Consider the following 24,444-nt stretch of genomic DNA (forward strand, 5'->3'; position numbering starts at 1 on the left):
CAGTTTGGCTCGCGACCAACAAGGATTTGGGCTTGGCGCGGCGTAAGGTTCCCGCACCGGCGTCGATCATCGAAGGCCACCTGGGCTGATCTGGGCCACACTCTGCTCTCTCCGCCACACATCCCCGATAATTGCAATAGCAACATTGTATAAGAGTCAGCAGCTTCGTAAACCGAGTTCCTTTCGTTACTTTCTCCCCTACCGTCTCAGTCCAAACCATGTCTTCACCCGTCAAAACCTGTGTACTCGGCGTCGGCCTTGCTGGTCTCGCCTTCCACGTCCCCTTCATCCTCGCTCTACCTGAAGTCTTCACTCTCTACGCTGTTCTCGAACGCAACCCCACCTCGGAAGGTGGCAAGGTCAAGGAACGGTTTGGTGCTACCGTCAAGATTCACAGGTCTCTCGAGGATGTACTCGCCGATCCTGAGATCGAATTGATTATCGTGGGTACGCCCAACGAGACGCATTATGCTTTTGCGAAGGCAGCGTTGGAGGCCGGGAAGAATGGTCAGTGAATACACTCCCGTAACATTGGATTTTGGCGAGACTCACGCAGGGTGTAGTGCTAGTCGATAAGCCTATCACCTCCAATTTTAAAGAAGCACAGGAGCTCGGGGCTCTCGCAAAATCCAAAGGCCTTGTCATTTTCCCATTCCAAAATCGTCGCTACGACTCCGACTATCTCGCCCTTCGTAGTCTCCTCAGCCTCCCCAAATCTTCCCCAGAATCTCTTGGAGATCTTGTTGAGTTTGAGTCTCAGTAGGTCTTGTTTTCTTATCCGTCTCATGAGTTTCCTCTATACTAATTAGAAATCCGTACAAATGTAAAGTTTTGATCGCTACCGAGCCTCGCTCAAGGGTACGTGGAAAGACGAACCCAAGCCTGCAGCGGGACAGACATTCGACCTCGGTGCCCACCTCATCGATCAAGCCCTCACACTTTTTGGTAGACCGAAGTCCGTGACCGCTTTCATCGAGAACATCCGAGGCGTTGGAAACCCCGCCGTCGATGACTCTGTTCGTGATATTCTCCGTCATCTACCATAACATCTAGCTAACTACGACTTTGTGTTCCTTGACACAGTTCACTATCACTCTGCGCTACCCAGCCGGCGCCGTCTCCCCACACCCCTTCACCGCCATCCTCCGCGCACACATCCTCTCCGTCCGCACTTCTCAACCTCGTTTCATCGTTCGTGGCACCAAGGGTACCTACCTCAAATACGGCCTCGATAGGCAAGAAGACAGACTACGAGTCATGCCCAAAGCCGAATCCATCTTCGAGGCTGATTTCGGGGCCGAACCGGAATCGATGTGGGGCGAGTTACACAGTTTGAGGGAGGACGGGTCCGTTGTGAAATCTACGTGAGTATCCTTTTATCCGCTGCCAAGTTGATGACTGATCGCTGCCATTGTATCTGCGATCTTTACTTCACTTTTTGTCGCCGTAGGTGGCCGTCGAAAGAGCCAGGTGCATACGTGAATCTGTTCAAGAATCTCGCTGCTACGATCCGAGGGACCGCAGAGCAAGAGGTGAAGTGGGAGCAGTCTGCGGGTGCAATCGAAGTGATTGAGTTGGCGCATAAGAGTTCGAAGGAGGGAAGGACGATCGAGCTCTCCTGAGAACCTGGAATAAAGACCTTTGTCACGTACGAATAGAGGGATGGATAAAGCAGGGTGTAGAATATGTATAATGCTACACGGTTCATGCTGAGTGACTTGGGAAAGACGGGTGATCGTATTTGGCTCTCTTGTGAGCGTCTCTTCGGCTCGGTGTCATACAATCCCAACCCCTAGGTGAACATTAGAGTCTCTAATCGATCTACCAAATAGCCGTTTTAGCGGTGGCATTCGGGGGGTTCACTCCCTGCTTCGCGTATATGCATGCAGAGACACAGGACAGAATAGGCACTAATAGAGGGAAAAGTTCGTATTCACAAAACCGGTGGCACCAAGTGACACCAGCCCGCATACTTTTGAAGCCAGCATATACATCCGCCTATGTGCTCGTCTCGACAGCATCTCGTTAACCTGTCATATAACCACCTTCAGTTCCTCTTCGCAGCATTCTACGAGACTCGAGATTAGCACCCATCCGATACCGACAACCTCCAATAAATCTGGAGAGAAAGACTCACCAAGTACGACATCAACTGCCCATAATCTCCAGGAGGCGCACCCGCATTTCCATTAGGCGGCGGCGGATAGCTCATAGGTCCAGGCGGACCACCAGGCCCTCCACCTGGCGGCGGCATCCCATACCCTCCCGGCCCAGGCGGTCCTCCACCCATAGAAGAAGGCGGAGGTGGCATACCCTGTGCATGCGATGGACCCGAAGACCCTGGGTGTTGGGCTGCTTGAGCGTTCTGCAATAACGCCAGGAGGTTAGGAGGCAGGCCGGAGAGGGCTTGCGAGTTGGGAGGGCCACCGGGTAAGGGTGTTGCTCCATTCGAGGGGGGATGACCAGGACCAGGGAGCATAGATGGGTAGCCTCCCGGTACGGGAGGTGGACCAGAGCCGTAAGGTGGCATGCCGCCTGGTCCGGCAGAGTTGGGAGGTGTTGAGTAGTAGCCTGGGCCTGGAGGTCCTCCGTGGGGTGGTCCAGATGAGGGAGGTCCTCCTGGACCTCCTTGGGGTTGTTTCAGGGCTGCAAGGAGCTAGTGTAAGGGTGTAGTCAATGATCACGTCCTGCTGTAATGACTTAGAAGTGATCTTACTTGTTGGACTTTTCGTGCTTGGTCAAGACGTTCATCGACGGGCGGCTATACGAACGATGTCAGCTTCGATATAGTTCATCCAAGAGGTAGCCCAAGACTCACCGGAGCCATAGGAGGAGGCCCACCGTATGGTCCACCAGGACCGGGCGGAGGACCATAGCCGTCTCCACCACCGTAGCCACCACCGTTGCGACTATCGAATCTATCGCCGCCATAGCTTCCACGGCCTCCCCTCCCTCCTCCTCTATACTCCTCTTTATATCTCCTCGGAGGAGGCCGGTCCCTGTCTTCTTCCCAGTAACCACCACCGTCGCTTCCTCCCCGACGATCGTCATCGTAGCCGCCACCACCACCGTATCCGCCTCGGCCGCGGCCACGCCCACGCCCTCTGCCTCCTCGGAATCCACGATCGTCATAATCCTGGCCTCCTCTGAAGTTCTCTCGGTCGTCACGCCTGTATGGAGGCGTTCAGCAAGCGAGACGGTGAATAGTTGTAAGGCACTCACCGGCCACCACCGCCACCGCCACCGCCACCACCACCACTGTGAGGAACAGGATTCGCGGTTTCATCCCACGCCAGCATGATATCGACCGTCCCATCCTGCAGGCTTTGATGCCGTAACCGTCCGTAAGCTTCTTCCGCAGACTGGAGATCCAAAGCAGAGTTAGGCTCTGAGCAAGATAATGATCAAATATTTCGTGCATACCCTGATATCGAAGAATTCGACGTAGCATTGATCCGGACGGTCGCCGGCAGGCCTCACGGACTTGACATCGCCGAATTGCTGGAACTTGCGGCGAACTTCGCCTTCATCGATTGGTTGGCCAGAGGGAGAGTTGCGGAGGGTCACGAGGAGGGCGCCTTGCATTTCCTTGATGGGTGTTACGGCACTCAGTCACAGGAACAGTAGTCGGGGTAGCGAGAGCTTACTTGGTTTTGTGTGCCGCCCTTCTGCGAGTCGTCTCTGGGCAGCGAGTAGTGAACATCGATCTACGAACGTGTCAGCGCGACTCAAAGTCTACGCTATAGATACCATGGCGACTCACAGGTCTACCACTAATTTCGGATCCTTGTAACCGTTCCCTTGCCCTCTCGGCCGCGCGCAAATCGTACTAAAGGAAAGCTTTGAGTCGGTGACAGATCATGGCACTCAAAAACTTACGAATGTGACGAAGACCATACCACGGTTCGCAATCAGGTCAAAGAAGGTTTTAATCTGACCATGTTCCTCGAACTGTCTTCGGACCTCATCGCTGTTCGTCTCGTACTGCAAGCAATAAACACTTAGCTCGACCGGACTCAAAATGCGCGCCGACTCAAAGCGCTGTATTTCGAACTTGCCTTGATGTTACGTATGAACAGCGTGCGGCAGGGCCTCTCGCGTTGAATGCGTTCTTCGATTATCGAGTCATGCACTTTATCGTCTCTTTCTCGGCGTGGGCCGCGCCTTGGGGGGCGACTTCCGGGTGCGTTGTCATAGCCGGGACCTGATACAGTGGTGACGGAAACAATTCAGAATGGTGGATTTACGGAGATAGGATGAGATGATGAGGTTCAAAAACGTAAAAGGAAAAGACGCGTAACGGCAGATCATGTTGTCCACGGTGCGTCAATCCGTCACTGCTTCAAGAACTCAGTACGTCTTTTGCAATCTCAGGCCTCAGTGGAAAGCTGTATCACCGAGGTGAGGATTGAAAGTGCTTTCCTTTGACCCGTTCGCGCCAGACATGATTTCTCATTTAATGACCGAGAACCAGGGGACTGACAAGAGACGTTAATGGCGCGGAGCCGCCATGATGCTGAGAATTTAGTGAAAATTTATTGAAAAGCACTTCCTGACTGTGACGCACTTAAGCTGCTTAAGATCTTTATTGACATCAGGTGAACGATGAAAGCAACCATGGCGGGGCCGCGCGCGCGGGCAACTGAAGATGGCCTTCTCTGAATGTTCCAGACGAAGCATGAAAGTCAAGCGCCCAGGGCAAAGAAAGGAAGAAGATATTCGCTCTTTCATGCGAGATGGCCTCAAAATGTTCAAACTCAGTAGTCAAGCGTACCTTCATAACCATAGTTGCTTTGACTGTGTTCTCCGGGTGGGTACTGAGAGGAAGCTCCATAAGGTACGGTCTGATAATAGTCTTGACTAGGACCAGAGTCGTAATACGGCTCTCCCTGGGGAGGCGCTTGATCATATGCCGAGTGACCACCAGCATCATAACCACCGCCGTAGGAAGCACGACCTCTGCCACGTCCACCAAATCCTCTTCCTCGCGGGGGTCTTCCATCATAGCGGTGTGATCTGTCGGGGCCGGGACCGGAAAAATCACCTCTACGAGGCGGTGCATCATAGGGCGTCGCGTACGGATGATGGCGGCTCATGTTCGGTATTCACGTCTTAGCAAGAATCGTCGAGTGGTGGGAAGTGAAAACTTATTGACAGTGTGATCGAATAGTCTGAGGTAGAAGACTCCGTACAATCAGACAATGTCGATGAAGTGACGGCGCGAGTAGGCAGGTGCGTTTAGAGGGAGAATGTATGCTTGATTGCGCGATGGGGGATGAACGGGCGACACTAGGGAGGACGCGGTGGTGCGAAGAAGAGCAGGGGAAGCAACGTCGTGGCCGCGCAAAGGCAACGACCAAAATTGAAAGTCCGGCGCCAAAATACCGGGACTGACGCAACAGACCCGGACCTCGCCGGACCGGAGCGAACTTCCACGTAGCGTTGACGCGACTCCGATCCGCCACCCATTGTTCCCCCTCTTCTGCTCTCAGCCATTCTTTCAGTCCTTCACCGTCGCTCTCTCCATGTCGATCGTAGAGATCAGGGTAGAACTACCTACATACTCCCGCACTTTCCATGTTCACGTTTTGTCTTCTTGTACCGTGCTTGATGTGAAGCACGCTATCTTCTCTACCTGCCCAGGGGCTCCTCGTGTGGATGGTCAGCGGTTGCTCTGTCGAGGGAGGCTTCTGGCAGACCACGAACGCGTCGAGGATATTTGGAAGGTGCAATTTCTTCTACTAGCTTTGCTGACCTTCTCTAATCCACATTAATACGCACAGAACCCAAATGATATTCCTGTCGTTCTGCTCGCCGTGGGTCCCACGTCATGGACCACCAGTCCCACCGAACCGTCTTCTATACCGCAGAATTCTCCTGCTCCCTCTACTAGGCCTACTCTGCCGGGGCCTTCTCCCCTGCAATTCACGCGGAGAGCACAGAGCACTCCATCGCGACCATCTTGGGTCACTGTACTTCAAAGTTCATCTCGCTATGGTCAACCACCGATGATGCCCACATCTACCCCGTTACCCTATATCTCGATGAAACACCAGAATGCCCTCTCAGCACTTACCACAGGCCACATCTCCGCATCGGTGACCGCTGACTATCTCGAGTTCCTCAAGCAACAGGCCAAGGTCATACTCGCCCAGCACGGCTATTCGTGGCCTGCAATATTCGATGAATTGTGGCCCCCGCACCGTGAGAGTGATAAGGGCGTCACTTATCAACGAACTCGAATAGAGTACGTCTCACTATACCACGTCCAATTCCATGATCACTCAATTTCTCTCATAGTGGGCAGGATTATCTACAACTTGTCGATGATTCGGCTACCCCGACTCCACTTCAAGTGCACGCGCTCAATGTGCTATCCCATACCTTTCCGTTACTCTCGATTCCGTTCAACATTGTGCCCCCGCATTCGATTTCCCCACCATCACAATCCTTCCAAATGCCGCCTGGCATTCTCAACGCTCATCTCCAGCAACTCGGTCTTCCGCAATTACACGTCCAGCCAGAGCATGCTGCGATGCCCGAGATTCGTATGGTGCCCGAGATTCGTATCATCCCCCTGCGAGCGCTCCTCACACCGATGCTTGCCTTAGCATTCCGACTATCCTTCCTCATGCTCTTCTTCTCACCGTTCCAGAACCCAGTCATCAGCATCCTCCTCGGGCTGTATCTCATTCTCGATGCCGCTTTGACAATCTATAATGTCATTTTGAGGGATCCGGAGGAGAACGAGGGGCGTGATCGCGCAGCACGGGATGGTGCGAACGCTGATGGGGCGGGTGGGGCAGCAGGCTTCGGTAATGGAGACAGACAGGTGGCTCAGCAGGATAGGCTGAGAAGAGGTGGTGCTGGAAGGGCAGGCACGAGAGACTCTCCGTTCCATTGGTTACGGGAACAGTCGGATCCCATCGTTGACTATCTCGCAAAGATCAATCTGCGGAGCGAGGCGGCAGCATTAGATTCGAGGGGAACTCCAGCGACGAAGCCAACGATAGGGCACCGAGTAAGGTCTTTCTTCGTGCTGATGGCGTTGACTTTGTACCCGGAGATATGGAATCGGCGGAGGACTGCACTGAGGCAGCGAGAGGGGCGGATTAAGACTGAGGCAAATGCACGAGTGGCCCCACCGGCGTCTTCGCCTCAGAGCGAAGGTGGTGAAGGCGGCGAGGAAGATGTGCGGGCAGCGGCCAGAGAGAGGGCGAGGGTGGAGATAGTTGCTGCACACGACAGGCGTCCTGGGTGGGTGAAAGAGTACGTTGAGCGGGTCGTCGAGGGTGATTGGGTGGACGAATGAACTCGTTTGCTTAGTGTTCTTGCTTTCGTGAAAGGGTCGGAGTGTAGTAATTATTGTTTCATTCGGTGTATGTATCATTGCCCTTACCGCTTCGGAGTTCCATTGGACGGTCCATTTTACCGTTTTGGACGTGAAAGGACGCGGGATAATGGCGCTGTGGCTGAGCTACTTGGTTAGGTCTTCCTCTGACTCTATATATCTCCGTCCATGTCTGGCAGGAAGAAGATTGCAGCGCGCTCACGACCATCTCACGACCATTCATCGTCATCCAACGTCGAAAGCTGCTAGATAGCACAACAGCAACACTTCATAACACGCTAACCGCTTTCAGTCAAGATCATGTCCTCCACGTTTGAGGCTCTCATAGCGGACCTCACGAGGGACGCGACAAGGGTCCAGCCAAAAGACGCTCTCCAGTTCTGCTCGTCCTGGTTCCAATCCCGTCTCGAAGAGCAACGAGCTCGCCTTCGTGATACACTCGCCCGTCATCCTTCACTCCCTATCGACCATCTCGTCGACATCCCCATCAGCAGCAGCCTCAGCAATGGCTCTCTCCTCTCCAATCCTCACGGCAACGCCATATTCACCGACCCCTTCGAAGCCACCCGGCGAGCGTCTGTGCAACACGATCCTATCGCACCGAACACTTATAGTGCTCGCAGTGTGACCGGACGACCTATGTTCTCGAGCGATGGCATGCCCGACCCCACCACCGTCGTCGACGGGCCACTCCCAGCGTTCCAATTCGACGACGACCCCTTCCCGCCACACGATCGTGCTACACCAATGCAACCACCAGGTCCAGGTTCCTACCTCGCTCCTGCTGGCATCTTCGGTCGTCGTACGTCCATCAGCGCAGAGCCAATTGATGTCGACACCCCGTCAGGCAGCCCGCTCCCCGTCTTCCCAAAGACGGACGAGCAACTCTCACGGATCAGAGCCTCCATCCTTTCGAGACCGAACATTCTGTTTAGTGAGCTGGACGAAGAACAGGAGAGGGGAGCATTCGATGCCATGCGCGAGGTGCATGTCCCGAAGGGAGAGGTCATCATATTGCAGGGCGAGATGGGCGAATGGTTCTACGTCGTCGAGTCTGGTCTCTTCCATTGCTTCGTCCACCCCGAACCTCTGCCCGCCAACTTCGATCGAAGACCTCGCAAGATTGACGTGGACAATGCAGACATGTCCACGTTATTTGGGCCGCCGGTGGAGGTGGTGTACGAGCCTGGGGGTTCGTTCGGAGAGCTGGCATTGATGTACGGTGCACCCCGGGCGGCGAGCTTGGTGGCGATGGAGGACTCCACGGTCTGGTCACTCGACCGGGTTACCTTCCGGACCATCATCCTGAAGGCTGCCCATCGCAGACGGACGATGTACGAGCAGTTCCTGTCCTCGGTACCGCTGCTTTCGTCTCTATCGGACACGGAACGGAGCAAGGTTGCGGATGCTTTGGTTAGCGAGATATACCAGGACGGAGAACCGGTGGTGAGGGAAGGAGAAATGGGCCACACGTTCTTCTTTGTCGAGGAAGGGGCTGCTGTTGTCACGAAGGTTCAGCAGGATGGGGAAGATGGGGAGGTGAGACATGTTGAAGTCGGGACGCTTGCCCGAGGAGAGTACTTTGGAGGTCAGTATTTACCTTGGTAACCTTCCGGCTACGCGCTGCCGGTCCTTGGCACACGAACTAATACACTTTGTCCCCCAGAACTGGCTCTTTTAAAGCTCGCACCGCGTGCGGCGACGGTGAGCGCCGTGTATCGAGAGGATCAGACTTTGCCGAAGTTAAAGGTTGCGGCGTTGGACGCGCAGGCCTTCACTCGCTTGCTGGGACCATTGCGGGATATGATGGAGCGTCACGCTGGACAACGCTACTGAGAAGTTGATGTATTGCATACCATTGTCCGTATTTCCCCCGCTACTGTAGCCGTTCTGTTTTTCTTTTTATTCTTGGAGAATCCATTGTTTGACTGATTAGACACCGCCACACGGAGCGGGCATTGTGGACTTCGGGAGTGCCACATGGACGGACGCATTATCGGGGATGATCGGCGGCGACGGAGGCGACGGAAGAAGCACAATTGTTCCGGAGCACGTGTTCCTGCCAGCTGTTAGCCTCGTCATTGGCGGCGTTGCGTTGTCAACAAGACGCGGACAGAAGATGTCGGCCATATTGTCTTGCCCACTGGTGGAGTGGGAACACATCGGACCCTCCTTTCAACGCATGATCCCCTTTCCGACCCTTCTTTTATCCTCTTTCCCCAGTACCCTCACCAACTCACCCTCCGCATCCTCGTCCTCATCGCCACCCGCCATTGCGTTTCGGACATCCTCAAAACCTAGTCTCGGCGTAAGCTCGAGTTACACGTTCTTTAATCTCTTTTCTGTACTTGCACCCAATGGCCGTCCTTGACGTCGAACGCCGTGGACTCCTTGACGGCTGTGAGACTTCCTCCTTCCTTGCTTCGTTGAACACCGGAAGCTGACTTTTCTGTAGTGGGCTCTGCTCTCGATGGGTAAGGAGCACATCATCTCAGATGATTCGCAGACTGATATGAACGGATTTCTGCAGCGACGCCGGCTCAACGACCGCGACGACTACCAGCAGCAACGGGGGTCTGCTCAGTGGCCTCACGAGTGCCTTGAATCCTGTCACTAGCTCGACTGCGTCGACTACATCCTCGTAAGTTTCTCATTCCTCCGATGGTCGGTTGTAAATATTTGGCTGCTTTGATGGTTCTTACATTTCGCTGCACATGCTTTTTGACTTGTAGTGTTGCTACAACTACATCTACTACGTCGTCTACCACGTCTCTTACGACTGCCTCCACCACCTCCAGTTCATCGTCGAGTAGTACGCAGAGTACAACGTCCAGTACTTCATCGAGTAGCTCCTTGACCAGCTCCTCGAGTAGCACGTTGAGTAGCACGTCTACTACACCATCCACCTCTTCATCCCCATCTTCCACTGTGGCTGACTCCTCAGCCACTATCACCCCTACCGCTAGCCCGTCTTCCGAGTCGATCATCGTCACAAGCTCCCAGGGCCAAGTCGTTACCCTGACGTCCGTGGTTCAAGCGACGCCAACCGCCTCGAGCTCTCCGCAGGTCGCCACTTCTTTCCTCGAGAACAAATCCCTCTCGAGTGGTGTCTTCGCCGTCGTAGGTATCATCGGGTTCGTTATACTCGTCATCATCGGGACGATGTTTATTCGCCGTCGCAGCCGCAAACGGCTCGATAGGGAGATCGACGAAGTGGTCTCCTTCGAACCTACGACCGACCACTATGGAGAGAAGGACGGTACCACTGGTGGCGCTTGGCCCGCACGCTACAGTACCGGTAGCACTGCCCAGGGCTCTATCCACAATGGTAGCGACGGCACTCACGGTCAGCCTGGATATGGCGCTGCAATGCCCACCAACCGGTATTCCAACGGCCCCGCCTACGGTCAGCAGCAGCAAATGACCCAGAACGGCTACCCGGGCTATGGAGGAAACCAGGCGTATCAGGGGTACAACATTCCTGCCCAAAACCAAGCATATCCCGCTCCCGCTCCTCCCCGTTCTCCCGCTGTAGCATACGACCCCGCCCGCGCTGCATCCCCTCCCAACCCTATCGCTCCATACAGTGCTCCCGTGCTTCCCCAGTTGAACTTCGCGTCCACCGGCCCCCAATTCGTCAACATCGCGTCAGAGAAACCCCTCCCAGCCCCGGCTCTTTACCCGGGGCAGGCCCAGAGCAGCGAAGAGGCTTCTTACACGCCAGTTGAAAGGGCGCCCGCCGGTAACGCGAGCAGCGAGACTAGACATTCGCCCTCGAACTCTGTGGAACGCCAGCCCTCCACCCCCGTATTGGCGTACGCGGCTGCACCTGAGCAGGGATCTCGGCTTTCGAACGCTACGGCTTACGGTGGCGCACCCGCCAGCGTGGACGAACGTGCTGGTTATACCCCCGGTGGTCTGACGGTATGTGTCCCTCTGACCTTTACCTCTATCGTTGTCATCTGAGTCCTTGCTGATCGTCTTTCTTCCTCTCTTCCTCTACCCGCTTGATGCTTAGGTGGCCAATGCGTAACCGCGTTACATGTTGCCCGTCCACCTTTCCCCGTCATCGTCTCGGCCCCGATACCCCTTCTTCCCTTCACCCGCCTAATCCTACGTCAGGTCGTCGCCCCTTCGAGACCTCCTAATGAGATGTAGCCGCGTTCCCGCCTCTCAACTCTGTATTAGAGAACGTGACTTTTTATTATTGCTTTCCTTCGCATGTTTTACAGCTTGCTGCCTTACTCTTACCTTTGTATATACCCTGTTCTGAGGACTTACGTCTCGCCTTCGTTGTAGCATTCATACCATACCATCCGTTTTCGTCTGTCCTCATCCATGTCGTATTGATCTGCTGTGCACCTCTGACGAACATTTACTTACCTTCACGTTCCTTGTCTACCTTATTGCCGTCTACTCTTATTTCGGACTCTCGCCTAGTATCCCCGCTCTGCCTCCTCTTCCTGGTTCCCTCCCTCCCTCCTGCACCATTCCCTTCCCTTGAGACCTATTTTTGCTTTGGTTTTTTCTTTCTCTTCTTTGATATAGTTTATCAGGAAAGTAGAAGGTGGGGGTAGAGAAACTGTTCTTACGGCGGTTGAAGGTCGAGTGGAGAACGTGAGATCCACAAATTTGTATTTGTAGATTACGCCGCCGCTGTGTCCTTGCTTTTCTGCCTCCAGTGTGCGCATTATCGTTCAATTTGATCACTTTCGTGCAGTATGTGCACCGTATCCATTCGGAGGGAGGGGCGTGCGAAGAGAAGAGATGAACCCGCGGGTCCGGTTTTATGCGGATAGAGTTCACCATAAACCGAACGGTCATCATGGTGAGTCCAGAGTAGGTCAGGATATAACGCACTCAAGGTTTACTTTCGTTTTTAGACCGAGCGGAACTGCCTCACTCAGAACTTCTGCCTCTCGCATCTATTTATGACGAGATACTCACAGTACTGTGTCGGATGCGAATATCCTGGCGACAAGTCCCTCTCCCAGTGCGGCGTGGGCGGGACATGTATGTCACTCAGGCTCTTCGCACATCTCGCCTCACTGGCTCGTCCCTCCTTGGATACTTTGGCGAAGGAGCCACGAATTCCAAATGCTTCATCAGCTTGTCTGCCAAGCTCGCACCTTTACCTCACCTCTTCTTTTCAGCACAAGGCTGTTCTATGGGCCAAGGTGAGCTTGGGGTGCCGTGGAGACCATCCTGTGAATCTCTCCCGTAGGTTCTGGGAAAAAAGAGGAGGCAATGTCTCTTTCCCTTGAAAATCCTACGTTCCTGTTATTTCTGCATCCGCTCCTGGGATATTATGTGGATAAAGACGTAGACACGGACTCTCGGACGAAAACGAGCCTTGGCCCGCTGTGCATACGGTGTCCCGCAGATGCCTGTTCTCATAGCGCTCTATTGTCGTCTTTGACTCGCCAAGACTGCTCTTGACGATTCTCTTGCATCATTATGCTAGGAACCGCCGATAACGAGATGACTTCGGTGTCTCATAGTGGCAAGCACCATGCTCGATCTCTTAGATACCCGCCCGGTAAAATGTTCGCTCGGCTTTCTTACCAGAAGAGGGCGATTTTCAGCAGGACCCACCCAAGCGGAACGTTGGTGCTCTCCGACATTAGCTGAGCGCACTCTCAGGACGCAGTCAAAAAAGTTAACGTTGTCCCCACTGGATCAATACGACCAATGAGGGCCTCTTTCACTCTGCTACCTTTCGAACTTATGTCCCATTCGATCTCACGGTCGCAATACTTAAGCATTCCAACGACGTCCCTGGTACTCAGCACTGCCCAGTCGCACACAACATGATGTGGACAACCCTCCGCCGTGCCTTGCCTCTTGCTCTTCTCGGAGCTCGTCTCGCCATCGCTGAGCCGTCATGGACGTTTGAACTTCAAAACACGACGTCTGGTATCGTGGCATTGGAGGCCATAGTCGTCTCTCCTACTCTCGTTGTTTTCTTCGACAGGGCGAGCGATGACCCGCTGCAGATTGACAATCACTCGGCATGGGGCGCTCTGTGGGATCTCGAGACCAGCACGGTGCAGCCACTCAACGTTGTAACAAACTCCTTCTGCGCTTCTGGTGCTCTATTGAGCAACGGCACTATGGTGAGTTCTATTGACTGTCACTCGTATATATCCCTTATGCAGGAACCTGACCTTTTTCTGTGTTTGCTGCTCTGGACAGGCGAGTATTGGTGGTGATCCTCGTGGGTTCCCAGGTAACCCCACGATCGAAAATGGGACGACGGCCATTCGCATCTTCGAGCCGTGCGCAAGCCCCGACGGGACGGGATGTACTCTATTTGAGGATCCCCAGACTCTCAACCTCGCCGAACCGAGATGGTACCCTAGCTCCCTCCGCATCTTTGACGGTTCCCTGATGATCGTCGGTATGTCCGCTATATCTGGAACTTCCATTTCTCTCAAATTTGTCGCTCACTTACTTCGACCAGGTGGAACACACACGAACGCCGCTTTCTACAATGTCGACCCTGCTAACTCGTTCGAGTTCTTCCCACCGAAGGACAACGGTGTACCACGTCCGTCGGCTTTCTTAGAGAGGAGTCTGCCATCAAACCTCTTCCCAAGGTTGGTTGTTTTCTACGTCCCGGTCAGAAATGGTTTGACAATCATCGGATATAGAGTGTTCGCTCTTCCGGATGGCCGTGTCTTCATGGTCGGCGGCAACCAGTCTATCATCTACGATATCGAGGCTCAGACTGAGACCATCCTTCCCGATATCCCGAACGGCGTCCAAGGTACCTCTCAGGCTTCTTGACTTGCTTCCACATTCTGACTGCTGTATGTACCATTGTTTCCTCTTTGAAAAGTGACAAACCCAATGGACGGGAGTGCTATTCTCCTCCCTCTTTCCCCTCCGGACTTCGTCCCAGAGGTCCTCGTCTGCGGTGGATCACCCACTGACCCCGCCATCCAACCTGCCAACCTGTCTTCGCAGACTCCCGCTACGACACAGTGCAGCCGCATCATGTTGACGGACGAAGGCATCGCTGCTGGATGGCAAATTGAACATATGTTGGAGCCGAGGACGATGCCTGAGCTCGTCCATCTCCCCAATGGCCAGGTATACTTCATTTTCGCGAGGACCTTCAGTAATGCTTGTCGCTGAGCTTTCACACTCTGGTTTACTAGGTTCTGATCATCAATGGTGCTATGACTGGTTTCGCCGCACTCCACACCGTCGCAGACCCTATCGGTAACTCCAACTCTGACCACCCAGCGCTCACACCCTCAATCTACACGCCCGACCTCCCTCTTGGCCAACGCATCAGCAATGAAGGCATGCCCACCACAGACATCGCTCGTGTCTACCACTCCAGCGTCACATTGACGCCACAGGGCAATTTCTTGGTCGCGGGCAGCAACCCGAACGGGAACACAACACTTCCTGGCCCAGGCGTGAAATTCCCATCGGAATTCCGCGTTGAGATCTTGAACCCACCGTTCATGTTCGTGGAGAGGCCAACGATTGGAAGTTTGCCGGAAAAGCTGGCATTCGGGTCGTCAGTAACTGTGCCGGTGACGATCCCGTCGAACTTGACGGCGAGCTCGTTGCAAGGTCAGCATGCCCCATCGTCCATCGCGGATTCAATTTGCTTATCTATCGGCTGACTTGTGTTTGCTGGACAGTATCGTTGATGGACCTCGGATTTTCTAGCCATGCGTTCCATTCCAGTGCCCGCCTAGTTTTCATGAACGCCACGCTCTCAAGCGACCGCACCGAATTGACGTTCACGACTCCTCCGAACGGACGAGTTTACCCTCCTGGGCCCGCCACTATCTTCTTGACAGTGGACGATGTGTCTTCTCCAGTAAGCTCTCCGCTTGTTCAGTTGACTACGAAGAGGCTAACATGCGAATTTACAGGGTGTACGGGTCATGATGGGCAGTGGTGCGGCGCCGCCAGTGTCGGAGTGAACATTCCCTACTGCTGGGAGTTTTGTGTGGAGTAAGTTATATGGGCATGTCATGGGATTTGGATCAGAAGAACGGAACGAAGTTATATTTTTTTTGAAGGCTTTGTCACGTTATTCGAGCATCATCACACCATTCTGTTGGAAGTGAGGGAGTGGTCCAGCACGAGGTCAAGTAAACCGAACGCAATCGATGATTTTGGTGGACATGGGTTGAACATCAATAGTCAAAGAGTCGAACAAATATAGCGTTATTCTATTCGACGCGGCCGATATGCAGATGGAAGGAAGAAACATACATTTCGACTGGATGATCGTGTATGAGTCCACTTGATTGACAAAACGCAGTAGCGGAGGAAGCACAGCTGATGGCAGTTTGAGAGCGAGGCAGACGATAACATCAATAAGAGCGAAGCAAAGACCAAGATCAATCATTCTAAGGCCCATCCAATTCCCGACCCCATCCCCACACAAATCAACCCTCCTCTCGCGAGAATCTTGAGAGGAGGACGCCATCAGAGCTGTCCTAGCCCGTCCCTATTGAGTAACAAGGTAAGGTGTGCCGAACGGGCGATGTCACCGCCAGACCCGTCTCCTCCAGAGGAAGATTCGGGTCTGCGCTCATCGCTCTGCACTGCAACTTTCATCACTGGCGATTTTGATCGTGGAAGGATGAAGAAAAAAGTTACACGAAAATTCGCGTCGAGGGTAATGGTCAACGCTTATGTCATACTTTCCCAGACTTTTGGGCGATTCCGATGACGGAATCGACGCGTTGTGTGGCGAGCGCCACCGTCATCTTTCTCGGTCGGGATACATCACGAATTCAGGCTGTACTTTCCCACTTCGCAACTTATACTTGAACCACCGCATTGCATGTCTGCGCTGATTACTCGTCTTCTTTCTGTCTTCTCAGCTGCTCCCTACACCCCTCAGAACATCCACAAAGGCATCTCCAACCTGTCTACCATGTCCTCTACCACTCCCGAAGTTGCCACATTCGCGGCTGGGTGTTTCTGGGGCGTTGAACATATCTTCCTTAAGCAGTGGCCCATCAAGGATGATAAGGGCATTCTCAAGACTGCTGTAGGATACACAGGAGGCAAAGATGCGGAGGAACTGGGGGGCAAGGAGCCGGACTATAGGACTGTGTGCACTGGAGTGACGGGACATGCTGAGGCGCTGAGGATTGAATTTGATCCCAGCAAGGTATCGTATGATGAACTTGTCGGTGCGTAAACATCCTGATTTGGAGAAGTTGGTATGTAAGTGGACTGACATCTCTCCGCGACGTAGAATACTTTTACAGAACACACGATCCTACCACCGCCAACAGACAGGGAGCGGACACAGGCACGCGTAAGTACAAACACTCTCCTGTTCACATGTTTGCGTTGACACAAACGATCTTCAGAATATCGCTCCGCTATCTTCTTCAATACTCCGGAACAGGAGACCATCGCAAAACGTGTGACGGAGGAGGTCCAGAAGAAACACTTCGATCCTGTAGGCAAGAAGATCGTTACCAGCATCGAGCAGGCAAAGAAGTGGTACGATGCGGAGGATTATCACCAGGAGTACTTGTTCAAGAACCCAAGTGGGTACCAGTGCCCGACACACAGAGCGCACTGGTGAGAGGTTGATGTTCGACGAAGTTCTTTATTCTCTTTATTTCTCACCAGAGGGAAGGTCGAAGGGATTGTATGACTGAATTGTACAACAACGATCCGCACGAGTTATAGGATTTACAGTGGATGTCGGTTGTTTTGACGGTAATTGATCTAGCAAGGCTTGTCTTCGAAAGACTAGACAATATAAATATCCGTAGAAAGCTAAGCCAGGAGACGTGGATAACGAAATGACCTGGCATGATATGGGTGAAATTACAATAACGATACAGGGCGTGTGCGATGAATACAAACCAAGAGAATACAGCGTACAGCAGGATACATGATGCGTGGTAGACAGTTGGCCACGCAGGCCTCTATGTTGTCGCCTGTATTGTTGTAGCAGCTGTACCCGCAGGTAGCTGGAAGAGTGGAATAGTCCGTAGTTCGTTGGATGCGGGACCCTCGGCATCCATCTTTCGTCGTCCTCGATCTGTCTGCGAACATGCACAAGGGTGAAAGTAAACGATAGATCGATCAGGGAAGGGTGAAGTTTGGTACGTACGACCGCAACGTTCGCTAGCCCGCGCTCCAAGCCTTCGAGCAGTGTACAAGCTTTACAGAGGTCATTACTTGACATGTAGCCACATCGCTTGCATGTTTCTATTCCGTGTCCGCAGATAGTCAGTCGTCAGATCAAAAGATTTCGATCCAAATAATGGTTCACTGACGTTGAGCTTTCTGCGCCGCCTTCACCTCGTCCTTCACCTCAAAAGCCTCTCCTGAATGGATGATGTCAATAATAGCACTAGGTCGTGCAGCCTCGAGATCCTTTAGAAAAGCTCGTGCGTGTCCGCGATAAGCATCGGGGGAGTAGATGCATTCGGTGGAGAAGTAGTCGAGTTTCTTGAAGTACGCATACCTGGGTAGAATAGAACACGCAATATAATATGTGAACATGTTAGAGCTGATAGAAAGACGACGGAAATACGCACATAACAATCTCCTTCTCGTACGCGTACTTGAAAGGCTTTGACCGTTTGATAGTATCCTCCCCTTGAGTACATATCAACGTACACCGTCCCAGCCTTGCAATATCGCCTCTCATGACTATTGGTCGTTATATTAAACTTAAAACCATGACTGCAATGATGGAGCAACACAGGAAACTTACTGTTCATCAAGACTGTCTCCGCAATATCATCCGCATTGTGTCCCGTCACGATGTGATCCACATTGAGTGAAGACGCGCCCCGATCCAACGCTTGCCTCCTAAATACGCCACAGAACGTGCAGTTATTCTTCTTGCCTATTGTTGAGACGATTCTGTCCATTGTCCACCCATACAGCTCGTCATAGGAGAGGATCTTCAACGGCATGTCGTATTGCTGCTGATTGCGTTTAACGGTCTTCGAAGAGTTGGATGTGTGGCGTAAGTCGCTGGAACAATATGTATAAAAATGCGATATAGAGCGTACCTCTAGCGAGTCGTCTCGATAACCTGTGATGCCCTCGTCTATTGATAGAAGGAAAAGTTCAAGGCCGTAGTCATAGCGGTCGTTCAGTGTCTTCATCACATATGCCAAGACAGTGGAGTCTGAACATGTAATCCATTTCGTTTTAACAGACGCACTTCCCCGCATATGAAGTGAAAGAGACGCACCCTTCCCTCCTGAAGCACCGATTGCTACTTTGTCCCCGCGCTTGAACAAGCTAGCCTCGGTGATAGTATTATGCACCTCTGTCTCGAAGACATAGAAAAAGCAATCCTTGCATATCTGTTGGCCTGTCTTCGGCCTCTTCACAATAGCCCGCGCATTATTACAGAGCGCACAATTCCGTGGCGCCATGAGTATATGAGTGATTAGCAAGTAGAGATGTGGAGATGGAGGAGTGCGATGAGTGAGTTTGGGCCACAAAGCTGACAACTGAGTCGAAATTTCCGCGGGCCGGATCCCGGGGCCATTTTGGCTTTTCGATCGCTGACCGGAAAGGTCGTCCTTCCTTTTCCGTCAACTCTCTTTTCAAAAATTCCACTACTCCGCGTTCGTGTATTCTAATGCCACGCGAAAACAGGAAAAGAGGCAAGAAACATAAGAAACAGCCAGCCGAGGAACAAGTGGCTGCAGTCGAGGAAACCCAGTACGAAGAAGAACCCGAAGCTGGCCCCTCATGGATTGTTCCCGCAAACCGCGACGCACCGCAGGAGAACCCGGAAGCACCATTCGGATTTGTGGACGTGGATGTGAAGGCGTATTTCAGGACCGTGGATGTGCAGCTTAGGGAGTGGCAAGACAATGAGGAGCAGGCTGTGGAGGGTGATGAGGATGTGGACCCGAATGAGAGTACGTTCTTCCACTTGTTCAGTGTGGCGTTACGATTCTGACGGTCCTACGGTCGCTGGTTTCCTGTGGTTGGTTTATGAAGACAGGAGAATGTTTTTGCTTGCTTCGTTGCAGGAGATGACAGGGAAGGAACGAGAGCTGGCGACTGATCCAGATTGTTCGGGAGTCCTGGAGCGCATGACCTACTCCATGGATGACTTCGTGAGGAGAGTCTTCATGGACAGTTTGGCTGGTTCGTGAGTGATCCGTGCTTATAGACTTCATTGTTTTGTATTGTGTGACTTATGACGGGTGGATTAGTTACGAGCAGCTCGCGCGCCATCGCTTCGCCTCACATGTTGTGCAAACATTGTTAGATGTGGCCCAAGACACCATCTCGCGAGAAGTACGTCCCTAGATACACGTTCAAGCATAAATCTGCTAAAGAATTCACTACAGACAAGGGGCATTCTACCCGCAGTGGAAGACTCTCAAGACAAGGGTGAACTTCGTACATTAACACAGCTCGTACTCAGCTTCTGCGAGGTAGGTCACTGGCTACCGTCCAGTAACAAATCACCCCCAGCTCACACGTTCTTCGGTGTAGGAAATCCTTCCGTCAATATCCTCTCTAATCATGGATCAATTCGCATCCCACGTTATACGTTCGCTCCTCGTCCTTCTGTGCCCTGCCCTATTCACATCGGAGAAGTCCCAAAACACCGTCCGTTCGAAGAAGAGCACCGCATGGAAAGTGAAGCAGGGGCCCATGAAATCTGTCCTTACAGACGAGAAAGGAAGTCATGGTAAGGGGAAATTGTCGGAGTCCTCCAACACCAAGACGGCGACACCGAAGAAGTTTGGTGATGCTGCCAAAAAGATCGTCATGGCGGTGCGGAATGCCTTGGGAGAGAATGAGGTCAGAGCTTTGTCTGCCGACAAGGTGGCTAGTCCTGTGTTGCAGGTACGTATCTCCTATACTCTTCTATATATGCCCGCTTACTTATGAGTGGCCTTACCAATAAACCATTTTTTTAAAGATGTTGCTCGAGGTAGAAACCGACGCTGGTATGGCTGACGAGCCCGATTCCCTCATGGATCGTGTCCTAGTCGGTCTCATTACTCTTCATAGTACGCGTCTCGTTCATTCTGTATACTGTGATCAGGCATTTCCTCACCATCACGCACAGAGAACGATCTCACTGCCATCCCCGAACCTTCCGACTTCCTCTCCACTCTCCTTCGCGATCCCACCTCTTCTCATCTGCTCGAGACTCTCGTTCTTCGCTCTCCACCGCCCATCTTCAACATCCTCTGGTCAGTCTATTTCAAGGGCAACCTCGCGAAATTGGCCATTCATCCTGTGGCGAACTTCGTCGTCGCGAAAGCGATCGAGAGGGTCAGCGCAGAGCAGATGGCCGAGGTTATAGAAGAGCTGGGGGATGTATGGGGGAAGATCCGAGGTGAGGATTCGCCCTGGTTGGCGCACTCGGTCTTGAGTAAGAAAAGGCTCATATGACGTACCTTTTGTTTGGCAGCCTCGAGACCAGGTGTGCTGGTCGCAATGGTGGACCGTGCGGCAGTGTTGAACTCCATGGAGGCTGAGGTATGCAAGGTGAGATACTTTACCATCTTTCTCGATGCGTTTATCCTGAGCGCATACGACACAGGCAACCTGCGATGCATTCAGTCTCGTATCTCCAGAGGACCAGCTTTTAAGCGTGCCGTGCCTTCTACGCCTCATGACGCCTTCCGTGAGTCCTTGCAACATTCTGTATCGCCACTCCCGGCCACTGAATGTCACCATTCTCAGGAGTACAAGACAGCCCAATCCAAAGCAGAAGCAGCAACAGCCAACGAAATTTCCCCAGGCCAGCACCACCCCTCCGAGCCCCCCAAAAAGCGCTTCCGCAAAGACACAGCCCACTCCCCATACTCCCCCCTCGAACCCAAAACCGCCGGCTCCCTCCTCCTGCAATCTCTCCTCCGTCTCCCAGATCCGCACAATCAGCTCGTGCTCAACAGTCTCCAAAGCCTGCCCATAGAACAGACCATATCGCTCGCCCACAACCCCACCAGCTCCCGCGTTCTCGACGTGTTGCTCGATTCGCCAGCGGTGCCGTCGAAGGCGAAGAGAACGTTCTTGTTGGGTCTTGTGGGGCATTATCAGTCGCTCGTGGATGATAGGATCGGGAGTCGGGTGGGAGATAGGTGTTGGAAGGTCGCCGATCCGTATCTCAAGGTATGTTTTTTCTAGTCCAAAAATTTCACCTCACTCCTCCCCCCTCTTTTTGACGTGTATTGTATGCTGACGGTATTGTCATTTCACGAAAACACAGGAAAAAATCGCTCGCTCGCTCTTCGCGCACGAGTCGAAACTCGCGGGCTCGTTCTACGGAAAATACTTCGCGAGGAATCTGAACCTATACCTCCTCCAACGTCGCCCGGACGAGTGGAGGACACAACAGGCCCAGGCTCACGTACAGGCCAAAAGTGGAGCCAAACCCACCAACACCGCCACCACTGCCGCCGCACCTGCTCAGAAACGCAAGCGCGAGTCCGTGCGGGATGTGGCCACGAAAGAGGAGGAGGCGGTGGAGGAGGAGGAAAAGAATGTCGGGAAGAAACGTAAAAGGAGCGGGAAGGGTAAAGCGGACGATATCGACGAGTTGTTCGAGGTTGCGTTGGGGAAGAAGATGAAGAAAGGTTCATTGGCGGCTGTAAACGCTCCCGTTCCCTCCATGCACGATGACGTGGCTCTTGAGGCAGAAGATCAAGACGAGGGGGCAGAGCGCGCGGAGAAGAAGCGAAAGAAGGAGGAGAAGAAGGAAAAGAAAAAGAGGAAGAGGGATGGGGATGAGGGTGGTGGTGGCGGTGAGGATAAGACGCTCGAGGGTGTGTTGGGTGCGATCAAGGCGGCACCGAAGGGGCAGGAGAAAGGGAGGGGAAGAGTAAGAAGAACAAGGATCGGTGATCTTGCCTGAGCTGGCCGCTTCTGTTGGATAGATGCTGTCTCCTTGATTATGGCTGTTTTCCTTGGGCTTCCGTGCTTTACTGCGTGTTTGACGTCTAGATGCTTAGCTTGCCACAGTATGACTACGATCTCGTTCGTGCACGCGTACAACCAAGTTTTTATTCTCGCGCGGTGACCTCTTTCTGGAGCACGCAGCATCTTGAGAAAAAAGTTGGTCAAGCATGAACTGAGAAACGCGGGGCACGTCTCATGTCTGAGTTGCGCTGTAAGTGGGTGGCTCGTCACCCACAAGCCCAGTAAAATAGCACATGCAACCACAAAAGTCAACTAAGCAAAGAACCGCCACCACACAAAAAACACAACAAACTACCCTCGCCACCACCACAACTCCTCACGAAAGATCCATCGCCTCTCCTCCCACCGGCACCACCGCCTCCCCCCTCGCCACACTCGCCACAAGCTCCCTCCTCACCTCCGGCGAAATCTGCGGATGGGGATGGACCCTCGCTACATCCAACAGCGCGTCCTTCTGATCCGGCGTCATATCCGCCGCGTACCGCTGGCAGAACACGAGCAGGCTCTGATGCCAGAGTACCGGGAGCTTTTCTGGGGCGCGGGCGTGGGAGATGGTGGAGGAAGAGGTGGGGTGTTTGTGTGTGTTGGAGAGGCGGATGAAGTGGAAGACGAGGCCGTCGATTACTTTGTAGGGGAGGGCGTGTTTCTTGTCGAGCAGGACGCGGATGAAGAGGGAGTTGGGGCCTGGGGAATTGTTGTTAGATGGTGGATGGTGAATGGTGGGTGGTGAGCGGAGGAGTTAGTGTGGAATAGAAGGGGAGATAGGACGTACCGGTGTATTCCATACTCGCGATACGCAGAAGTGCGGCGGAGGAGTGCAATAGCGGTACTTTGACTTTGGCGAGCACGGAAGCGACGATGGCCGCTTCTTTCAACGTGCATCCGCTCTATCCAGGCGCGCACACAATCAATATCAGCGTCTCCATCAACCTACAAGTTCCAAGTTCAACTCACGTCAAGCATAGGGAACACAATCCCCTTGAAGAATGCCGCAGGCTTATACAACGCCCTCTTCAACGCATCATAATAATGCACATGCAGCTTCCTGTTATCCTTCTTGCCCTTATTGATCGGATTCGCGATATCTTCGCGGATCGCACCGAGCACGACACCCTCGAGGAACACGCGGGCCTGGGGAGGCTTCATGTTCGAGATGAATATTCGGGTGGCGGCGTGGCAGGCTTGGGGAGACCATTTTTCGGGGGAGGTGAGGGCGAGGATGCGGGCCCAGGCGGGGAGGGAGGGCACGATTTTGAAGGGTTTGGGGAGGGGGCCGGAGCGGTAGGATTGGAGGAGGAGGCCGACTCTGGTGTAGTTAGGTTAAGTTAGGGATACGAGCAAAGAGGGGAAGAAGGCGAACTTTTGGTATACTTCGACGACCTTGGGATCGAGGCCTTCTGCGGGATCTGGTGTGTGTGCACGACCGCCTAGCGCGAAGAAGTAAAGCGTCAGAGGTTACTTGAGGCTATGTTTGATTGGCGAATGAAACGGGAATGTGCACCTTCATGGGAAGAGTTTATTACGGCAGTATTGGATCCTGTCGGTGCCGCATCGAGTTTTGCAAAAATAAGATCTGCGAGTGTCTTTCGCTCGCCGGCATTGGAGGGCAGGAGTGAATCGAGTGCTCGGATATCACCGGAGTCGATTTGCTGTGCGCACGGTTAGACATAGAGGAGGAGGGGACAGGAGGGGCAGACGGACCAATTCATGCTCTTCATGATCGAGGTCAAGAAAACCCTCGTACTCCTCTGTGACTTCGTCCTCGTCCTCATCCTCCAGATCGTTCATGCGAGGTCTTGTGAATTCATCCTCGAAAGTATCATCGTCATCCGGCTGCTCCTGCAATTCCTCCTGCTGATCTCTTGCGAGTTCGAATATACGCTTTGAAGTTTTGGGATCGAGGATGACCTGTGGCGGTGTGGCGAGAAAAAAAAAGAAAACGGAGACAAGTTTCGGAAGAGATGAGACATGCACAAGAAGAGAGCACAGGTTTCGCACCTCATCATTTTCTTCGTCGCCGTGAGACCTCTTGGAGGCCTTTGAGCGTTTTGTGGGATTTGAGACTTTGCCGTATTTTGCGGTGACTTCGTCCTGCCTGAGCTGCACATGGAGGGGATCGTGTCTGGACTTTCCTGATGGCTTTGTTGCGCGGGGCATGTTCGGAAGGT

General features: G+C 53.2%; 10 protein-coding genes across 10 annotated transcripts; 7 read left to right on the forward strand and 3 right to left on the reverse strand.

Moving 5' to 3' along the window:
- Positions 1 to 218: 218 nt before the first annotated feature.
- Positions 219 to 1,622, forward strand: STEHIDRAFT_53814 (NAD-P-binding protein; the record flags this gene model as incomplete). Its single annotated transcript, XM_007302218.1, has 5 exons — positions 219 to 507; positions 564 to 759; positions 830 to 1,016; positions 1,084 to 1,364; positions 1,451 to 1,622. 5 exons carry the CDS (start codon positions 219 to 221, stop codon positions 1,620 to 1,622), a joined length of 1,125 nt encoding a protein of 374 aa, XP_007302280.1.
- A 411-nt stretch (positions 1,623 to 2,033) lies between these two features.
- On the reverse strand, positions 2,034 to 5,096 carry STEHIDRAFT_130101 (uncharacterized protein; the record flags this gene model as incomplete). The annotated part of the gene is made up of 11 exons (XM_007302748.1): positions 2,034 to 2,119; positions 2,227 to 2,656; positions 2,717 to 2,761; positions 2,819 to 3,144; positions 3,248 to 3,362; positions 3,424 to 3,588; positions 3,648 to 3,707; positions 3,764 to 3,829; positions 3,880 to 3,984; positions 4,059 to 4,204; positions 4,775 to 5,096. The coding sequence occupies 11 exons, from the start codon at positions 5,094 to 5,096 to the stop codon at positions 2,034 to 2,036; spliced, it is 1,866 nt and encodes a 621-aa protein (XP_007302810.1).
- A 390-nt stretch (positions 5,097 to 5,486) lies between these two features.
- STEHIDRAFT_120333 (uncharacterized protein) lies at positions 5,487 to 7,429 on the forward strand. The gene is made up of 3 exons (XM_007302749.1): positions 5,487 to 5,726; positions 5,784 to 6,247; positions 6,301 to 7,429. The coding sequence occupies exons 1-3, from the start codon at positions 5,526 to 5,528 to the stop codon at positions 7,310 to 7,312; spliced, it is 1,677 nt and encodes a 558-aa protein (XP_007302811.1). The 5' UTR covers positions 5,487 to 5,525; the 3' UTR covers positions 7,313 to 7,429.
- Positions 7,430 to 7,596: 167 nt separating this feature from the next.
- On the forward strand, positions 7,597 to 9,270 carry STEHIDRAFT_120334 (camp-dependent protein kinase regulatory subunit). The gene is made up of 2 exons (XM_007302750.1): positions 7,597 to 8,939; positions 9,018 to 9,270. The coding sequence occupies exons 1-2, from the start codon at positions 7,652 to 7,654 to the stop codon at positions 9,185 to 9,187; spliced, it is 1,458 nt and encodes a 485-aa protein (XP_007302812.1). The 5' UTR covers positions 7,597 to 7,651; the 3' UTR covers positions 9,188 to 9,270.
- A 314-nt stretch (positions 9,271 to 9,584) lies between these two features.
- On the forward strand, positions 9,585 to 11,846 carry STEHIDRAFT_146223 (uncharacterized protein). The gene is made up of 5 exons (XM_007302751.1): positions 9,585 to 9,751; positions 9,807 to 9,825; positions 9,882 to 9,992; positions 10,084 to 11,275; positions 11,370 to 11,846. Exons 1-5 carry the CDS (start codon positions 9,709 to 9,711, stop codon positions 11,382 to 11,384), a joined length of 1,380 nt encoding a protein of 459 aa, XP_007302813.1. The 5' UTR covers positions 9,585 to 9,708; the 3' UTR covers positions 11,385 to 11,846.
- A 1,163-nt stretch (positions 11,847 to 13,009) lies between these two features.
- STEHIDRAFT_76915 (glyoxal oxidase precursor) lies at positions 13,010 to 15,546 on the forward strand. Its single transcript, XM_007302380.1, has 8 exons — positions 13,010 to 13,467; positions 13,547 to 13,751; positions 13,815 to 13,950; positions 14,005 to 14,120; positions 14,193 to 14,446; positions 14,515 to 14,941; positions 15,013 to 15,194; positions 15,250 to 15,546. Exons 1-8 carry the CDS (start codon positions 13,162 to 13,164, stop codon positions 15,298 to 15,300), a joined length of 1,677 nt encoding a protein of 558 aa, XP_007302442.1. The 5' UTR covers positions 13,010 to 13,161; the 3' UTR covers positions 15,301 to 15,546.
- A 719-nt stretch (positions 15,547 to 16,265) lies between these two features.
- STEHIDRAFT_54217 (peptide methionine sulfoxide reductase) lies at positions 16,266 to 16,931 on the forward strand (the record flags this gene model as incomplete). Its single annotated transcript, XM_007302254.1, has 3 exons — positions 16,266 to 16,527; positions 16,593 to 16,655; positions 16,711 to 16,931. 3 exons carry the CDS (start codon positions 16,266 to 16,268, stop codon positions 16,929 to 16,931), a joined length of 546 nt encoding a protein of 181 aa, XP_007302316.1.
- Positions 16,932 to 17,152: 221 nt separating this feature from the next.
- STEHIDRAFT_120339 (uncharacterized protein) lies at positions 17,153 to 18,788 on the reverse strand. Its single transcript, XM_007302752.1, has 7 exons — positions 18,567 to 18,788; positions 18,382 to 18,500; positions 18,078 to 18,312; positions 17,899 to 18,013; positions 17,635 to 17,825; positions 17,469 to 17,566; positions 17,153 to 17,400 (listed from the first exon to the last, which is right to left on the reverse strand). Exons 1-7 carry the CDS (start codon positions 18,751 to 18,753, stop codon positions 17,281 to 17,283), a joined length of 1,065 nt encoding a protein of 354 aa, XP_007302814.1. The 5' UTR covers positions 18,754 to 18,788; the 3' UTR covers positions 17,153 to 17,280.
- A 174-nt stretch (positions 18,789 to 18,962) lies between these two features.
- On the forward strand, positions 18,963 to 22,211 carry STEHIDRAFT_167490 (ARM repeat-containing protein; the record flags this gene model as incomplete). The annotated part of the gene is made up of 11 exons (XM_007302753.1): positions 18,963 to 19,248; positions 19,331 to 19,484; positions 19,549 to 19,633; positions 19,687 to 19,773; positions 19,835 to 20,191; positions 20,268 to 20,358; positions 20,418 to 20,690; positions 20,766 to 20,842; positions 20,898 to 20,981; positions 21,041 to 21,469; positions 21,567 to 22,211. 11 exons carry the CDS (start codon positions 18,963 to 18,965, stop codon positions 22,209 to 22,211), a joined length of 2,568 nt encoding a protein of 855 aa, XP_007302815.1.
- A 381-nt stretch (positions 22,212 to 22,592) lies between these two features.
- On the reverse strand, positions 22,593 to 24,433 carry STEHIDRAFT_54463 (Bystin-domain-containing protein; the record flags this gene model as incomplete). Its single annotated transcript, XM_007302270.1, has 7 exons — positions 22,593 to 22,960; positions 23,049 to 23,163; positions 23,231 to 23,582; positions 23,637 to 23,682; positions 23,778 to 23,925; positions 23,978 to 24,184; positions 24,275 to 24,433. The coding sequence occupies 7 exons, from the start codon at positions 24,431 to 24,433 to the stop codon at positions 22,593 to 22,595; spliced, it is 1,395 nt and encodes a 464-aa protein (XP_007302332.1).
- Positions 24,434 to 24,444: the final 11 nt, after the last annotated feature.

Source organism: Stereum hirsutum, assembly GCF_000264905.1.
Source record: "Stereum hirsutum FP-91666 SS1 unplaced genomic scaffold STEHIscaffold_5, whole genome shotgun sequence".
NCBI classification, from domain to species: Eukaryota; Fungi; Basidiomycota; class Agaricomycetes; order Russulales; family Stereaceae; genus Stereum; species Stereum hirsutum.

Coding starts and splice junctions, on each gene's coding strand:
- STEHIDRAFT_120333 (XM_007302749.1), top strand. CDS start 5,526: ATGTCGATCGTAGAGATCAGGGTAGAACTACCTACATACTCCCGCACT. Junction 5,727..5,783: donor GCGTCGAGGATATTTGGAAG/GTGCAATTTCTT, acceptor TAATACGCACAG/AACCCAAATGATATTCCTGT. Junction 6,248..6,300: donor TATCAACGAACTCGAATAGA/GTACGTCTCACT, acceptor TTTCTCTCATAG/TGGGCAGGATTATCTACAAC.
- STEHIDRAFT_120334 (XM_007302750.1), top strand. CDS start 7,652: ATGTCCTCCACGTTTGAGGCTCTCATAGCGGACCTCACGAGGGACGCG. Junction 8,940..9,017: donor CCGAGGAGAGTACTTTGGAG/GTCAGTATTTAC, acceptor TTTGTCCCCCAG/AACTGGCTCTTTTAAAGCTC.
- STEHIDRAFT_146223 (XM_007302751.1), top strand. CDS start 9,709: ATGGCCGTCCTTGACGTCGAACGCCGTGGACTCCTTGACGGCT. Junction 9,993..10,083: donor ACTGCGTCGACTACATCCTC/GTAAGTTTCTCA, acceptor TTTGACTTGTAG/TGTTGCTACAACTACATCTA.
- STEHIDRAFT_76915 (XM_007302380.1), top strand. CDS start 13,162: ATGATGTGGACAACCCTCCGCCGTGCCTTGCCTCTTGCTCTTCTCGGA. Junction 13,752..13,814: donor CGGTTCCCTGATGATCGTCG/GTATGTCCGCTA, acceptor TACTTCGACCAG/GTGGAACACACACGAACGCC. Junction 13,951..14,004: donor CCATCAAACCTCTTCCCAAG/GTTGGTTGTTTT, acceptor CATCGGATATAG/AGTGTTCGCTCTTCCGGATG.
- STEHIDRAFT_120339 (XM_007302752.1), bottom strand. CDS start 18,753: ATGGCGCCACGGAATTGTGCGCTCTGTAATAATGCGCGGGCTATTGTG. Junction 18,501..18,566: donor CGGTGCTTCAGGAGGGAAGG/GTGCGTCTCTTT, acceptor TTACATGTTCAG/ACTCCACTGTCTTGGCATAT. Junction 17,567..17,634: donor GGCGGCGCAGAAAGCTCAAC/GTCAGTGAACCA, acceptor GACACGGAATAG/AAACATGCAAGCGATGTGGC.